At 41.5% G+C, this 17,912-nt stretch overlaps 1 protein-coding gene across 1 annotated transcript in view; it reads left to right on the top strand.

Annotated features, from left to right (window-relative positions):
• Nucleotides 1-5,554: 5,554 nt before the first annotated feature.
• The window catches only part of LOC142088194 (ovostatin-like), a 27,584-nt gene continuing 15,226 nt past the window's right edge, over nucleotides 5,555-17,912 (top strand). Inside the window, exons 1-15 of the mRNA XM_075163279.1 lie at nucleotides 5,555-5,676; nucleotides 6,242-6,425; nucleotides 6,767-6,923; nucleotides 8,418-8,470; nucleotides 9,350-9,370; nucleotides 10,428-10,596; nucleotides 11,149-11,233; nucleotides 12,017-12,128; nucleotides 12,515-12,629; nucleotides 12,848-12,957; nucleotides 14,635-14,793; nucleotides 15,164-15,391; nucleotides 15,926-15,983; nucleotides 16,493-16,638; nucleotides 17,739-17,888. Of these exons, the coding sequence (XP_075019380.1) occupies nucleotides 5,555-5,676; nucleotides 6,242-6,425; nucleotides 6,767-6,923; nucleotides 8,418-8,470; nucleotides 9,350-9,370; nucleotides 10,428-10,596; nucleotides 11,149-11,233; nucleotides 12,017-12,128; nucleotides 12,515-12,629; nucleotides 12,848-12,957; nucleotides 14,635-14,793; nucleotides 15,164-15,391; nucleotides 15,926-15,983; nucleotides 16,493-16,638; nucleotides 17,739-17,888 (1,869 nt within the window). The remainder of the gene's footprint in view (nucleotides 5,677-6,241; nucleotides 6,426-6,766; nucleotides 6,924-8,417; nucleotides 8,471-9,349; nucleotides 9,371-10,427; nucleotides 10,597-11,148; nucleotides 11,234-12,016; nucleotides 12,129-12,514; nucleotides 12,630-12,847; nucleotides 12,958-14,634; nucleotides 14,794-15,163; nucleotides 15,392-15,925; nucleotides 15,984-16,492; nucleotides 16,639-17,738; nucleotides 17,889-17,912) is intronic.

The raw sequence follows: 17,912 nt of genomic DNA on the forward strand, positions 1-17,912 counted from the left end.
AGTTGCGCATAGCTGTGAAATATAAACAAAGGGTTAGGATTTTCCTCAGAGGCTGAAAGGTCAGAGAATGGGTTTGGCAGTCTTCCCCATGCTAGAGATGACCGTTTTAGCCTCAAGCCCCTTTTTGGTAGCCGGGAGAGCAAATACATGGCAACATCATGTGCAGCTTGTGTCAGCTTTTGGTAGACAAGATGATTTCTCAGTATCAGCCACAAGCTGATTGCTAGCATGGGAGATTTAGAGAGGGAGCACGTAGCCGGTCTAGCTGTCTCACCAGAGGAGAGGGCTTAACTAGCTATATTTTTGGAATTACGTGTCAAATATTCCCCTCTTGATACCTCTTGTAGAGTATTTTCTTTTCCCCCTCTAATAAAAACTTGATTTCCATTTGCAAGTATGAAGAATGAACTTACTAAGTACCAGAGATGTTTTTGTGGGGCTTGTTCAGGTGTTTTATTAGTGACCTCTTTACATTTGAACCCAACCCTTGCTGCTGCTTATCAAGACCAAGCAGAAAGGAGGGTTGAATAACCCTGGGTATGGAATAATCCGTACAAGGATAGTAAAACAGCAAAGCACTCCCAAAAGAAGGGCAGACTAACTCGATAGCCTAACTGTACCACTGCATTTAGCTCGAGCTTTGCCAGGTAAACTGTGTACAACTAGGAAAGATATTTTCATTAGTATACCAGTATCCACTCCCAGGCTTAGGCAAATGCAGTGACAGTAGTCAGATTCCAGCTTCATTCACCTTTGACTGGCACATTTGCCACCAAAACTGCAGAGCAAAGACAGTCTTAATACTTTAGCTCACACAGAGCTATCCCTGCTCAGACCTCAGCCTCTTCACATAGGAGGATAAAAGTCTCAGTTTTGAAAATAGGTTCTGGATGACCCATCCACACTCACGTGAGTCACTGGCGTAACAAAATCCTTGCAACTGGCTGACCTTCGCATAGCATCTTTTACACTAGTGCCTTCTCCAGGAGTGAAAACACCATAGACCACTGAAATAAATTGCAGCCCTCCCCCCTTCTATCCCCCCCATTTTGTTGAAAGAAATTCCATCACTCATCAAAATCACTGCAAGCTGTGACTATTCCTCTAGGGATACATTTATTTTCTTTAATGAGCTCACCATCCTCTTAGCTTGCAGAGCTGCTAGAGAACTTTGCCAGGGCCCACATGTCCAAGAACAATGAAAGAAATCTTGCATGCTTGACTGGAGACCCTATTGACCAAGTAGGACTTTACCTGTAGTTACCATGTTTCAGCATTGTTCCCCAACCACCTGGGCCAAACCAAGCATTTCGACCTTTACTATGCCTAAACAAATTGATACAATCTAATCTGCTTAAAGAAGGTTTTTTAGGAAGCAGTCATAGTCAAAGTCACAGATCGCTTCAGCGCTTTTCAATTAATTTTTGTAGCTGTAATGACCGAGTTTCTTTGCATTGATCCTCATTTGAATGCAGCAATTAACCTATTTACAAGAAAGGTGTCAGTGTCTACACCACAAAGATATGGTTACAGCTCTTGCAGACATATCCAAGTTGGCTTCAGACTGCCAGCTGGGGTGCTGCTAGCAAGGCAATCATGGAACCCTCAAATGGGCTTTGCCAGAGGTCATGCCACTACCTACCGCAGTGCTCAGCTAGCTAGTTCAAAGTTGCTCTGCTAAGCTGTGCAAACTCCCACAGAATTACCACTCTCCTCTCCTCCGCTGCTCCAGTCATGCACAAAGAATGGTCGGGTGATGACAATAAACTGCAAGAATAAGCAGGACTACCATAATGAAATGAAATGTGAGCAGCTACTGCAAAAAGAGGAGAAAACGTGGATCTCCAGAGACTACTGGAGTTTTCCCAAAGCCATTTTATGACTCCCACAGGAAAGAAATGGACTGTTTGCAATAATAGTCAGTGAAATTTGAGGTCAGGTCATTCCTTGACGCAAAAATCACTGTGACCCGTTCTCTATGAAGAAAATTTTGCAGTTGAGTAGTATTTCTATAGTCTATCATAACAAGACAGCTTTTATTCATAAAGATAAGCTTTTACTGATAGAACATATCCCGTGCCTCAAATAAACCAAACCACAACCATAAAGGCACGATTTTTACATAGCAGAAAGCTATCTATACCCAGGTGGTGGGTGGTTTCTTCATAAAGTTAACTAAATCAATTAGCTTATTCTACTGTTGCCAAGGCTCACTCTCATTGCTCTCCATCTGCAAACACACAGATCTAGCTGAGCATGGTGCTACTACTAAACAAGACTAGCTAAAGTCCAAAGTTATGGCTTAGGTGACATTCAAAGTTAGGCTGGAAAACAACATTTTGAGCCAAGAATGCAAGATAATCCATTTGAATACAGATATTTCTCCAACATTACTTCACAGTTCCTCATATATGCCCAGAAAGATCAGCAAGTTCTTCCAAAATCTCCTGAGGAGGAATCATGGTGGTGTTACAAAGCACAGCAGCCCTGAGACCTGTCTCCAAGAAATCTCAATGACAGCGGACCAAGGAAAGCATCTTATACGTCTCCTGTGTGAGCACGCACGTGGGGAGAAGGTTCAGGTTAACTTAGGTGCTAGTCATCTGAATTAATTCTTCTATAAGGAAAGAACAGAACCCCAAATACAGTCTCTTGACCTGGTGATGAAGTAGCATCTCTGATTTCCCTGTAGAGCAATCTCCACGAGCTTCTTGCACATATACAGATGAGGTAAACGACATGGGTAGGATTTGAAGAGCAAGGAGATGCGGTCAGGGGGAAAAAAAAAAAAAGAAAAAAAAAACCAAAAAAAACCAACCAAACAGAAAAACCAAATGTCGACGGTTTTGTAAATATCTGCCCTGAAAACAACCCTTTTGTTGTATCAAGTGGAATGTTGTTTGATTTTCCTGTGAAAGACAAATGATCATACGTTATAGCCAAGAAGATGGGCTGACCTTTAGTTTCCTTTATTGTGATAAGGTGTAGTGACTTTTTTCATCCAGGGTATTTGTTTGATTGCAAACATATTAGTCCAATAACTTCTCTATTCCAGATAATTGCATTTCTTGTTTGCTTTTTTCATTACTACATACACCTTCTCCATTCTGGTTAGTGGAGAGTTTAGACTGGTGCAGTGAGCTATTTGGATATAGGATGTATAGATCATTTTTATCCTGTATTTGGTTACCATTCAGAAGGCATATATGCACCAGGAGACATCGTGACTAGTGCCAGTTCTTGGAGATATGTGTGTGGACTTTCTAACCAAAGCCACAATCCAATCTACATTTGGGCCAAAAAACTTGCTCCTTATAACAGTAAGTTATACACAGCTTCCCTCCTCTATCAATACAACCTTTGAATGTCATCGAACCCATTTGATCTTTTGATTAAACTTTCAAAAGTAGCCTCAGAAAACTTCTCGCTGCAAAGGATATGGACTGTGATGACTACCAAATTGGCTTGTTTGGGACGAATATTTTAATATGTGGCAATAAATTCATAACTACCTGAGAAAGTAAGGAAGAGCAAGAACATGCAATACTGATCATCTACTTTTTTTACAGTGTCATCTCAAGTTCAAGCCTTCATCAGTGAATTTCTGTTCCTGACAGCTCCTGGTGTGGGTATCCCATTGCAGAGAAAACCAAGCCTGATCCCTAGTGAAGCTCCCGAACTGTAGAAGCTGGTAGAGATCCTTTTAAATAGAAATGACAGGGAGCTGGGCTTTCAGAGCAGAACATCAGACTGTTGTCTGTGGTCTAAGCAACAACAGCATGCCACAGAGAGACCTCTGGGAGACCACCTGTTGCTGCTGCCCTGTTCTAGTTTCATATGGTTCGATAATTCTGTGAAAATTTGAAGACATAATTGAAGAAAGTTTCAAAGCTGCCCTATGAGGCAGGTGCTACCATTCCCTGCATTACACACTAGCAAGAAACAAGAAGAGATAGTCACACAACCTATCAGGAGAGTAGAGAAAAGCACGCTCCCATCCAGGTACTCTGCCTTGAACCCTGGCTTCAGGTCTACAAAATTTAACCATGTTGATAACGTACAATGATGGGTTGACCCCAGCCAGCAGCCAAGCACCTACCCTACCTTTCGCTCACCGCCTTTTTCCAGAGGATGGGGGGGGATAGAAGGAAGGCAAAAAGGCTCATGGGTTCAGATAAAGACAGTTTAATAGGGGAAGCAAAAGGTGCATGTGAAAGAGAAGCAAAAAGAGGAATTTATCCACTACTTCCCATTGGCAGGCAGATGTCCAGCCACTTACTGAGAAGCAGGGCCTCAGTATGCGTAGTGGTTGCTTCGGAAGACAAACGCTGTAATCATGAATGTCCCCCCTCCGCCTCCTTTCCCCCACCTTTTATTGCTGAGCATGACGTCATATGGTATGGGATATCCCTTTGGTCAGTTTGGGTCAGCTGCCCCAGCCATGTCCCCTCCCAATCTCTTGCCCACCCCCAGCCTACTGGCTTTTGGATGGGAGGTTGGAGAGAGAGAAAGCTTTGACACTATACAAGCACTGTTCAGCAACAGCCAGAACACTGGTGTGTTATGAACACTGTTTGAGCCACAAATGCAAAGCACAGCACATACAGGCTACTCTGAAGAAAGTTGACTTCGTGACTTCATCCCAGCCAGACCCAGTATCAATATGAATGGAAAAAAATTAATTGCAGTTATCAAGCAACTGCTTTCCAGCTTTGTTTTTCTTCTGGGGAGCAGAACAGAGTGCTTTATTTTCTCTTGAGAGCACGAGAGAACAAAAGGAGGAGGTAATCCTTCTTTATCCTAAAATAAGGTCTTTGACTGAAAGCAGATGTTTCTCCCCCTAAAAAAAACCCAGTTAGCTTCCACACAGGTGTAAAAAACTATAAACCTGGGGCACTAACAAATTTATATGGACCCATCAACTGGCTAATTTCAAGCTGAAATGAATCAAACTTCAACACCACTGCAAAGTGCTCAATGGCCAAGATAGAAATAATTAAGACTTTTTAGATCTCTTTCTGTCTCTGGCTTCTCTATTATTCCATCTCATCAATATTCAAAATATCTATGAAGCATGAGAAAAGAGAGGCCAATACATTATTTTAACCAGAATCAGGTGTCAAAGTATAGAAAGTTAGTCTACTTCACCCAGACTGAATCCAGTTGGTAAATTCCAGGAACAATGGGGAAAACCCTCAAATGTTAATCTGATTTAACAGGCGTATTCTGGTTTAGGTCATTTTGTGCTTTTCTGTGCTGTGCCAACCATCAGTGTAAAAAGCAAAGCCCCTCGCCTTGAAAACAAGACATTTTGCACAGACATTCAGAGAACTGCAGTAAAGTGTTACAGTCTGAAGACAGTGGGTTGGTTTAGGTTGCAGTAGGGTTAGGGGAGGTTCTTGCAAGCAGTAGGATAGACTGGGATCTCCACCCCTTGCTGCAATTATAAAGGCACTAACATCTAGGGAAGGAGCCAGGGAGGAGTTGAAGGGCCGACTCCTTTCCTCTGGAGCACTCGGTGAGGAATGCTGCAGAACTGTTAAACTAGCAGGCAATGAATTGTTTCTTGGGAAGAGAGCTTATCTCTTTCTTCTGTCTCCCAGTGAGAAAAATGTGGCTGAAGTTTCTTTTGGCTATTCTTCTCCTGCATGTAACAGCTGCAATGGAACCTGAGCCGTAAGAACTACCATATTATTACTAATAGTATTCACGATAAGGCTTTAAAGACAGTGCTAATTAGTGCCACTACTTTTACTTTAAATATTAAATACTGCCATGACACTCATCTTTTCTATTTGGAGAGCTCAGTTAAACTGGAATCTGGATGGCAAGTGAATGGTTCTCATTTAATATGGAGCAGATCTTCTGCCTATTGCAGAACTTCCATAGACGTTGATTTTGTGTGTGTGTGTGTGTGTGTGTGTTTGTGTGTGTGTGTGTTCAGAAAAGACAATAGCAACAGTAACAGCAGTGTGCTTTGCTAAAAGCAGGTGGGTCCAGCACTCAGATAAAGGGCAAACGGGCAAGAGTTGGGGTGCTAGCAGAGCTGTGTGGTGAACCCAGCACTGGGCTAGTTGGGAGCTGCAGGGCAGGAGTGAGGGGCAGTGGCAGAGTGTCCTATGTTTAATCTAAACTAATCAGCAGGTACTGAATAATAACAATACTTTGTATTTGTTTCGTCCTGTTGAGGCTGTTTCTCCTTTCTGTATGATGTGAACACTTTGATGTTTGGATCTCACAGGCAGTACGTCCTGATGGTGCCTGCTGTCCTCCAAACCGGCTCTCCAGGTCAGGTTTGCCTGCAGTTCCTTAATCTCAACGAGACAATATCCATCAGAGTCATCCTAGAATATGGTGCTGTTAATACCACTATTTTTGAGAAAAACATGACAGCAAGCAATGGTCTACAGTGCTTCAACTTCACGGTAAATTAATTTTAATTTATGTCCCAATGGAAAAGAAATGTAAGGAGGGACAAGAAAATCAGAGCAGAGATTACAGGAGAGGAACAAGCAATGGAAGAAATAAGACTTGTTGAAGGAAAAAGGAAGCAGAGGAAAGATATATAGTTACAGACAAGGAGGCATTTTTAATAGACATAAGAAATAAGAATGGTCCAAGAAAGGTGATGGAAGGTGATGAAGGTGATAGAAGTGAGACGGGTGTCTCTTTGTAGGAGCCCAGGTCACAGGTATAGCTGTTCAACAGGTTCTGGAGCAGATAACTTCCAGACTAGCAACCTTCCCGTTTTTCTGTTTCCTCACAGATTCCTCCTGTCAGTTCTGCATCATTGGCTTTCATTTCCTTCTCTGCCAAGGGCACCACAGTCAGCCTAGAAGAGCGGCGGTCGGTGATGATCTGGAACGCAGAGAGCATTGTCTTCGTGCAGACAGACAAACCCATCTACAAACCAGGACAGAGTGGTGAATATCTTTTTAGTTTATAACATGTCCCTTAGGAAGCAGTTTCTTCAGATATAATTTCTCTTTCAGGTGCTTTTCAGACTGAGCTACAGTCTAGACAGTTTCTTCAGAGTTTCTGATAAAACCATTACAAGTATTTGCTGTGAAGCTCAGAGAGTCATGTTCAGGATGGCAGGAAACTGTCATCCCATGGTCTCTATTATTTTCCTTGTCCATTCCTCACAGCTGGAGGAAGGGGGGAGCTTTTACTGCTGCTGTTTCATTACTGGTGACAGGCCAAGATAGTGGAAAGAGGTGATTAGATCACTACTTACATGCCTGGCACGAAACAATGCTCCCACAGTCTTCTGTCTGTGATGATGGTCACCATCAAAGGCATCTAAAAACCAAGAGTCAAATCCATTATTTTAAAATTAATTATAAGTTTTTAAAGAAAAAATCATGCTATTTGCCTTCTGGATTCTGATGGTTTTGGACTTCACATTTTCATGTTTTTGTTTTTCCTGCACTTATGGTATCCCCCTATCCATAATTCTCATCTGGCCATCAAACAGAGCTCCATGTATGCAAGGAGCCATTTATCCAGATCTATTCCTTAATTCACTTCTAGGCTTTAAGGCTTCTAGCACACAGATAGAACACTGTAGGAAACACTAGGAGAATACTTCTTACCAGAGGTCAGCCAAATAACATAGCAATTAGACTGGATCAGCTATATTTTAATTAGGGATGAGTCCTAGCTACATATACACATAGCATGAAGGAAAGCTTACCAATCAGAATTTGGTGCCACCAAGGTGTCCCACAAATATGGCTTGATTATTTGTCAGATTGCTTGGTTTTGATGTGGGGAAGCCGCTGATTAAATTAAATGATGTAAAGGTAATGCTTTGTAAGGACATTTTTGAAACATGTTTTTATGTTCTTCCTTGTACAGTAATTCATCGTTTTCTCCTTTCAGTTTTCCTCTTGTAAAGAAAAAAGAAAGTAAGGCAAAAACATGTACAAGATGAGAACAAACTGAACTAACAAGAACCTAATGCAACTAACCGCATTAGGAAAAACTGGCACTTCACCTCGTTCCATTAATATTTGTAACTTTCACATGTTCAAAGCAACAAACCCTGCTTTAGAGATGGGGAAATGAAGAGGAACAAATTTGCCTACATCATGCAGCCAGCCACTGAAAGAGTTATGGTTGTCACTTGAGATTGCCTGACCTGCACAGCAGTTCTTTTTCATCCAGTCGTCTCCCTTCTCTGAGGTTAAGCAAATTTTCATGAAAGAGTGTGAGAACTCAATGCTGGGGAAAAGTCCCCTCAGCAAAGTCTCTGTGGGATTCTTTTACTTTAGGATGCATTTTATTACCTGCATCCTGTGCAAGTGGGACTGTTAAAAGATCCAGTGAAACTGGGAGTACTAATGAACGCAAAACATCATGCTCAGCCAAATAATCTACAGTTAATGCTAACACCCTGTTCCTTGTCTTTCCAGTGATGTTTCGTGTTGTTGCCCTGGATTTCAATTTTAAACCTGTTCAAGAGATGGTGAGTGACCAGTATTATTCCCCTGTATTTAAAATTGCTGGGAGACAACCTCCTCTCAAATTTTAAATAAACAGTTGCTGTGGATAAAATGAGATATTGCAGAGGCTAAATGCCAAAGCATTAACATGATTTCCTAACCACAGGCTGTAATCCACCCTTATGATAGAGTCACAGGGAAGAGTGCAAATGTGTAGCAGGTTGGATTCCTGACACACCATCTCCCGCTATTGCTGGGAAAGACCCTCCACTTTGTTGCTGCAGACATTATTTTAGCTCTGACCAGAGAATCCACTGTTCACTCTCCCGCTATTACTGTTCAGCAATTGCTGCTTGCAAAAATTGGCAAGTCATCCACCTAGTACTTTGCTTATTTTAAAAACAGGGAAATGAAAATGAAAATTGTTACCACAATTGTTTATCTCATCAGGGGCACTCTTTTCATTACCAGCAAGCTGTCTTCATGCTCATAGTACATAAGCCAAGAGACAGAAAGGTCTTTACTGGCCTCCTCTCATGTGGTTGCAATGCAGAAGACAGCACAGTGTTACCAAAAGAGCTGGTGCTAATAAGAGTGGGGATATAAGAAGCCCAAATCACAGTTTACGTGCACCTCTATAACTTACTCAGATGCTCTGGGATTGAACTAAATCCAGTATGATCAGAAATTGCCCCAACATTCTCATTTCATCTCTTCCCTTTATGTAATCTTCTTCTTGAAGTAAAACTGCTAATAAACTGATTAAAATAAGAGATGAGGATCTCTGATTGCTGGTATTATACTGATTATTGGTTAAACATTTCTCACAGTCCTGGGGAAAATTAATTTGTGTTTGTTCAGCCATCTAATGTCTTTTCCCACTTTGTTTTTTCCCTTTTCAGTATCCTTTAATTGCGATTCAGGTAAGAGATTTTTTCTCTTTGTACTGTTTTACGCCTATAAAAATAAAATCTAGGGCACATGTGCTCACATCAGTTTGTATGTGTCCACACACAGCCAAATCCTGCTCCTGAGTACACTGGCAGAAATTAACAGAAACTTCATAAAATGCCAGGATGCTGTTCAAGCTTTGCTAACACGGAAAGCATACCTATACTTATCTCAATAGTCAAAAGTTGTATTGTTCTTATGCCTGCCTTTGACTCCCCTCCACCTCCTCCAGTTTGCTCAACTTATTCTGGGGTATATCTTTTCATAACTCAAGTGCTGCTGAAAACTATGAACAAATATAGGCTGTGGATAAAATTACTAGCAATATTAGCACTTCCATGGCATTTCGTGGTGCTTTGTAAAATAGCAATTGTAGTTCATGTCTAGACAGCATTCTTGCAAGTTTTCATGTTATACCGTGAAGTCAGATGACTTTATTTTGTTTGCAGTGAAACATACACATTTGGAGATCTATGTGTGTTTTTCTGCAGTCAGTGCTTTAAACAGTTCAAGGAAATGGTGTGAATGAGTTTTCTTTAGTCTAACTAGCATAAAATATACTCAGAGGCAAATGACACCTCAGTGAATGCAGAAGAAATGCTTCCTTCCTTCTTCCACCAGTTGAAAAAAGCTGGGGTTGTTAAAGACCAAGATTTGTGTGGAATAAGCTCAGCTGAAGGGGAAGCACGAAGAAGATGGGATTTTCTTTCTCCTCCCCTTGACACAAAACTAGAGCAACATATACCAAAGAGCAGGGAAGAGCAGTACTGTGCAACTTCCCCTGATGATTGAGACTGACACCGAGGCTGACAGAGGATGCCTAAATCTGAGATCAACAGATGAGAATCTAGCAACATTAATAATCAGAACACTAAGGCATAATTTATCTCAATGCACATGCATTAAGCTACTTCCCCAATGAGTTAAAGTAACTTGCCCTACTTTCTTCTTTGTTTCTGGTTTTGTGTGCTAATAGCGAAAGATTTCTAAGGCAAATAAACTGTGAGTCCATATTCTTTTTTTCTTCAGGACCCACTGGGCAACAGGATCTTTCAGTGGCAAAACGTGACATCAGAGATGAACATTATCCAGATTGAATTCTTGCTAACTGAAGAGCCTATCCTGGGGAATTACAAAATTATCGTAGCAAAGAAGTCAGGAGATAAAACAAATCACTCATTTCTTGTGGAGGAATATGGTAAATGCCACCTGTTGTTTTTATTCAGAGTAGAAAACATTATTAGATATGAGCCCCTATCAATCAACCTTTTTGATTGCTAAAACTTCAAACAGCTTCCTGGCAAATGCAACTTCAATTAGTTGTCATTAAGAACCGGAGAGGAAAAAAAAAGAACAGTACAAAGTCAAAGAAGAGAAATTAACCATTTTGCACAGATTCAGCCAGGAAAATAATCTGCACAACAAATCAATAAGTTGATTGCAAATTTCACTGTGACAAACTAACCTTCCCCCAGGCACATCCACGAACTTTCTTGGCCAAAGCTCTGCAAGGCATCTAGACATCACAGGATTCATCTCAGAAGTCCTGACTTCTCTTCAAAGCTTTGTAGAAATACAGTAGTGAGCCTTCACAGGTCGGGCCACTTCTTGACCATTTTGGCAACCTGGTTCTGAGATCCCATTCCATCTAACACTGATGATATATCCGCATTTTCTCTTTCATCTCAGGAGAGCCTACTATTTGATAATGTGCCAGTATTGGTTTTTTTCTTTTTATTCTTTGTCCTAGTGTTGCCAAAATTTCATGTCACAGTCACTGCACCAGAGAGCCTTACAGTCCTGGATTCAGAGTTCACAGTGAAAGTCTGTGGAGTGTAAGTACCAGGTGCAGAGTGGTTAGGAAATATGCTGAAGAGTAAGAACTTCCCAAGGACTGGGGAAAGAGATAGGACTTAGAGAAGAGACCAATAAATAGCGCCTCAGGTTGGCCAATAGGTTGGTCAGGGTTGACTTGGCAGTTGGAACTTTCATTTACTTGTGTGCTCATCTCATTTTATTATATGAGTATTCTCTTCCAGCTGGTGTTTGGTGAGTTGAATAAATCTTTTGAGAGGTCCCCTGCTAAAGTAGCATGTGTCCACTCTCAATAACCCACTTCAGAGGGAGATCTTCATATGCAGAGCACCGTTAAATTCTTGCAGGGGTCTTAGGGTTCCACCTGTCTTTAACTCCCCCTTCAAGCTTAGTCCTTCAGAAGGACCTTGCTTACCCTAATATCAAGATCTCATAATTTAGAACTCAGGGTTGAAATCCTGATCCCCTTGCAGATATGAGGAGTTTTGCTTTGATTTCAGTGAGTCTAAAACTCCAGTCTAAGCTGAAGAGTGGAGACAACAGTCATAATTTTGTTGGTAGCCATGTCTGTCCATCATGCTTATAGAGGTATTTATTTTTACGTTTAAGGTGTGGTTTTGGTTCATGGGTTTAGGGGTGAAATAGAATTCATTAATATTTCAACTTCTGAGTTGTATTATCTTTTTGTAACAGCAGGAGAGTTAGGAAAAAGCCTGTGAAACTATTCCATTCTATTCCTGCATATGTTAGCTTAAGTTAATATTTCAAGCATCAGCTCATGGACCTATTTCCTCTTCCCCTAGGTACATCTATGGCCAGCCTGTTGAAGGGAAAGTCCAGCTCAGCGTGTGCAGGGATTTTGATTCTTATGGGAGGTGCAAGAAAAGCCCAGTTTGTCAGTCATTTACCAAAGATGTATGATACGTAACTATTATTCCTCTTCGTGCCTGTCCTCTCTCCTGTGTTCTTCTCTCCCTTTGCTCATCACACTTTTCTTTCTCTCCTTGATGCTTCCCTTCACTCTACTCATCTATTTGCTTAAATCACTAGCTCGGAACTCGGGGCACCTCATTTCTCTTCTTGGTTTCCTACAGGCCTGAAGAAGGACTGACATATTCCTTCTTCATGATTCAGTTTCCCATCTGAAAAGTGTAGACAGTGATGTCTCCATCAGTCCTGTATAAATCATGTTAAAAGTAGTGGGAAAAGACTTCACTTACTAAAGAAGGGTCCTGTGTATTGCCAGCATCCTTTGAAAGCTGTGATCCTTGGTAACAGGATTTGTTTTCTTCCCTTTCCAGCTGGAGACAGAGGGCTGTCTCTCCCAGGTTTTCAGCTCCAACATCTTTGAGCTAAATCGCATTGGTTACATGAGGAATCTTGATGTGAAAGCGATTGTCACAGAGAAAGGAACAGGTAATCCCTTCTAGACAGTCAGAAACAGCAACAGTGGGTGTGGTCAAAAAAGAGAGTAGGAGATATTCAGTCTCTGCCTGCTGAGTACAAGGATGTCTTCCTGAAGAAGAAGATCCATTTTTATAAGCACAGTGATCATTTCCAAGCAAATGCTAACTCTGATGAAGCTATATGCAAGACAAAGTATATCTTCTCTTGACTCTGGACATGTCTTACAGGCCTGCAACTCACAGCTACTCAGTCTATTTCCATAACTCGGGTGATGAGCAGCATACAGTTTGAGAACATGGATGGCCACTACAAAAGAGGAATTCCTTACTTTGGACAGGTAAGCAAGGGCATAGAGTGCCTGTATTGAAGATGACAACAGTGATGGGAACACTTGGGGGACTGTTTAGGGCCGGGGGTATTCTCCCCAAGCTTCTTTCTTTACATACAGTGTTCTATTGGTAATTCTAAATACTGAGGAGCATTAGTTTATTCTGAGTTTGATTCTGCCAGAAATACTTTGAATCAAAACCATCCATTAACTAGCATTTTTCTAACTTACATTTTAAGCTTGATATAAATCGCTGCCTCTCCCTTCAGAATTGACCATCATAGGCCAGCCAGAGATGAATAAAAAGACTGGGGGATGAGGGAAGAAAGAGTGAAAGGAATTTAAGAAAAAAATCAAGTTTCTGCCTCAAAATGTTTTCATGATTTTAAATTTCATGACAAATCCCACATAACTCTGTCAGTAGTTTAAAGGGTAGGGATAAATCTCTCTCTTCCCTTCAGTTCAGCTTTTTTCAGTGAGGAAAGGATAAGCGGACATCTTACCAGTAGCACGGAAAGGAGAGAAGAGATTGTCTTCCAAGGATTTTTTTCACCTCTGGAAGATGTGTATATAACTTTCTCACCTGGTCCCCACTCCCACTCCGTTCTTCAGATTGTTGTGCATCTTGCCACCCCTTACTGGAGGATGGGGGTCAACAGGCTCCCTGGGGTGATGTGCCACAGTGAATTCCTCAAATACACACATTCACACACACGCTAGAGGTTAAACATGCTGAAAGACACGCGGTAGGAGGCTGGGATGTCACATCTCAGACAAAGCTGCTAATGATGGCTTCAGGCAGCTTCTTGGGTTTTGTGCAAAAAAAAAACCCTCGAGGGTCATATCAGGGGAACTATTGTCTGGAAGCCACTGATACTCATACTTTCTCAAAATGCAGCAGATCCCAGTCCCTGTCCTGGTGCCATCACATGCCATTCACAGTCCTTCCCTGCACTATGAAACGTCTGTTTCTGGCCATATGTTGTATGCCTTCACTTCTGTTGCATTCAGTCCCACTGAAGTCACCATCCACCTGAACACTTTTAGTTCTCTATTGTTATTTTTGTTTCAGAGGTCATTTGTCTCCATGCTGTTTCTGGACAGTCAGGATACTCAGTCTCTTAAGCTTGTATTTAATATATTATTACTTCTGCCATCTTTTTCTGAAAAAAAATCAAAATTAATGCTCTGTTCTAGCAACCTAGAATTTACCTAAGCTGTCTGTTATTTTTTATTTGTCTGTTTAACACATAAACAGCAGAGACAGTGGAGACAGAATCGAAAAGTGTTCAAAATAAAGATCTAGAGAAAAGGTCTTCAGACACTGGAAGTATCAGCAGTGGACTCTCAAGACTAAGAAAGGAAAAAATGGAGGAAAGGAAGTATATCTTTAAACTGGAAATGTGTAGTCAGAAGGGACTGGCCGCGAAAGAGATGAGACATAAGAAGTTCTTGCTCCACAAAAGGACTTTATCAACGATGTAGCAGATGCTGAGGAAGCTCCTACCTCATAAGATAGCTGAGATAGCTGTCAGAAAGTGAAGAGAGACATTTCGGTTCTTAAGTATTGCTTTGAAGGGAGAAGAAAAAGCAATTCTGCTGTGCAGAGAGCAAAGGAGTGCAAAACATTAGTATCTACATACAGAAAGATAACATGCTGAACAGGTCTTGCATTCTCTTCTACAGATCAAGCTGGTAGACAAAGACAACTCTCCTATTTCCAATAAGGTTATTCAGCTATTTGTCAATAACAAGAACACAGGCAACCTCACCACTGATGATAACGGCATTGCGAAGTTTAGCATTGATACATCCAAAATGTTTGATCCTGAGATCAGTCTGAAAGTGAGTACAAAACAAGGCTGAATAGAGACAGAGAGAGAGATGGCTGCTCTCAAACAGAACCCAAAAAAGATGGGATGAGTTTAGAGTTCTGGCAATAAAAATGTGCTTTCTCTGGCTTATTTCATATTCTAGAGCTCTCAAAATTTGCCATAAAGGAAGTGAGGAAAACACCTGAGTTGTTGCAATGCAATGGCTTGCTGCAAGGGTGCAAGACCATTGTGCTGCTTTTTCCTCACCAGTTTGGCTTTAGATGCAATTCTTAAATACATGCATTCTGTGAACTAATCATTCTGATGTCAATATGTGATAATGATTTCCCTAGTGACATATGTTTGTTTTCCTTTTCTTTCCCACTCCCTTTCCTGATCAGGCAACTTATAAAACCAGTGACCAGTGCCACTCTGAAGGTTGGATAGAGCCTTCCTACCCCGATACATCTCTCTCCATCCAGCGCTTCTACTCCTGGACTAGCAGTTTTGTGAGGATTGAGCCTTTGTGGAAAGATCTGAGCTGTGGGCAGAAGAGGATGATCACTGTGCACTATGTCTTGAACACAGAAGGATACAAGGGCGTCAACACCATGAACTTCTACTACGTTGTGAGTGTGGGGTTGTTGCATGGTTTGCCGAAAGGGCTTGACTGGGCAGCTATCTGGCAGTCCATCCACAGCAATTACGGCAGTGAGTGCTCTTCCAGCTTTTGGATTACCAGCCAGCACAATGGCTAACAACCCAAGGACAGAAACAACACTGAGGCAGTTTGGCAAAACTACCTGCTCAGGAAAAATGATCCCGTTTTCTGGCCATGTTACTCAATTTCATAGTAAGGAACCACCTTCATAATGTCTCAGGCCAGGGTTCTTGTCCCTTCCCTTCAAGAAACTCTTTATGGTACTCTCTGTGTCCCCCTTCCCTTCCTTTTCCTTCTGCTTCCTGACTAGTCACAAGGGCCCGAGCAGTACCAGCAGCAGTGGCAGAATCCAGCATGCCCTAAGGCTGGTATTAGGCTGATAAGGCTGAAGCCGTCTCAATGTACATGCCTTGATTGTCCTGTCAATGTACATTGATCTTGATTGCCACTTTCTCCCTTCAACCTCTACCAACCCATAAACGTATTGCTCTTCTCTGCACAGGGCATGGCAAAAGGCAAGATTGTCCTTACAGGGGAAATTAAAGTTAATATCCAAGCTGGTAAGTTAAGTTGCCAATCCCTGGTTTTGCATTAAAAAAAAAAAAAAAGAGTCATGGTTGAACTGAGGACCAAGGCAAGACTTCCTGGATGTACACAACAGCTATTGGGGGGGCTGTATCTCTCTCCATCCATGCATGTGTGCATGATACTAGCGCTACCACTAAGATCACTATAAAGTCAGATTTAGTCCAGCAACTAGTTCATTTGATATGAGTCAAGAAGTAGTGTCCTGTAAAGATCTTCCCAAAGGATATTGTAGGGAATGCAAAGTGTCTGGCTTAGGGAGCTATCTGAATCTGGCCACACGTTCAAATCCACAATAAATCTGAAAGCATCTGGATCTAAATCCGGGCATGTCACCTCCTGGCAAATCCAGGATTTTTCAGTTTATCGTCTAAGCACAGATTGCTCCACTGACTGGTACAGCTATATGCCAGTTGAGGATGGCTACTACTACAGCAGATCTTTGCGCTTCTCTCCTTATTGGTCCCTTTCTCTCTTCTAACAGACAAAAATGGCACTTTCACCATCCCACTTGTGGTCAATGAGAAAATGGCTCCAGCTCTTCGGTTGCTGGTATATACCCTACACCCTGCCAAGGAGCTGGTGGCAGACAGTGTCCGATTTCCAGTTGAGAAGTGTTTCAAAAACAAGGTGAGAGGCACTAAGATACAGCAAGTCTTACCCGTTGTCAGATAAATACAAATTCTTTGCGCACACATTCACAATAGATTTCCAGTTTTATTTCTTGTTTCCATCCACTTCTCTCAGCATTACTCTCTTCATTCTCCTTTTTTCTTTTTCCTTATATGTCTCCTCTACCACCACCTCCTGGCATTATCATCAAAATGTAAATCATCTTTTAACATTAAAAACTACTTTTCAGGAAGCCCACACTATCCCCAGATGGTTCCTGCCTCTCTTGAACTATATTAGTGACTTAGTTTAGACTGTCTGTTCTTCAGCATGGCGAACACACTTTAGTCTTATCCCACTTCACTATTTAATCTGATTTTTTACACTTTTTTGTTGAAAAATGCAATTTGGATTTACCAGAACTAAATACATATAGAAAAGAAAGCAAAAATAACAATCTGGGGTTTAAGTTTTCCTTCCATATTATTTCCATTGAGACATTTTGATTTGTGATTTTGAAATCAGATATCACCTTTAAGATTTTTCTAATCTTCAGTTTTGCTGATTTTTCTAATTTTCAGCTAAAAAACATGAAACGTTAGGAGAAGACAAAACAAATGAGGTTAAGTAAAACATTTCCATTTACTTGCTGTGGTCTTCCCCTCCTACTGTTTCCCTCTTATCGAACACAAGTGTGAAATAGATTTTGCTCTGAATAGATTCAAAACAGAATCTGTTCTATTATTTCCTAAGGTGAGCCATGGACCTAGTAAAAATATGATTTGCTCACTGTAGTGCTTACTACATGCAGTCTGTGTCATACTAAGATTTGATTTGATAATAGCAGCAACAGAATCACACTTTATTTTAAACCACTTGAGGTAGGCTTCATTTAAGCTACCACAGGAGTCTAAACATGCTTATTGCCTAAGTCCCCATCATAGTGGAGGCCTGGTCAACAGAGACAGTGGCGACCAGACATCCTTCTCCAGGCAAACCTTGTGTGATTTAACAGAAGAGCCTTCTATTCTCCTTCTTGCCCTCCATTCCCACACGCATCCAGAGCAGCCCTGAGCAGTAGGGATTAGCCATACCAACAGCTGTTTGATAAATTTCAGGTCCAGCTGCAATTCTCTGAAAAGCAGATGCGCTCGGCTTCCAATGCCAGTTTAGTCATTGAAGCTGCTGCCAACTCCTTCTGTGCTGTAAGGGCAGTGGATCAGAGCGTGCTGCTCCTGAAGTCTGAGGCAGAGCTGTCTGCAGAAACGGTAAGCTGCCCAAACAAATGCATT

The sequence above is a fragment of the Calonectris borealis genome, chromosome 1 (assembly GCF_964195595.1).
Source record: "Calonectris borealis chromosome 1, bCalBor7.hap1.2, whole genome shotgun sequence".
NCBI classification, from domain to species: domain Eukaryota; kingdom Metazoa; phylum Chordata; class Aves; order Procellariiformes; family Procellariidae; genus Calonectris; species Calonectris borealis.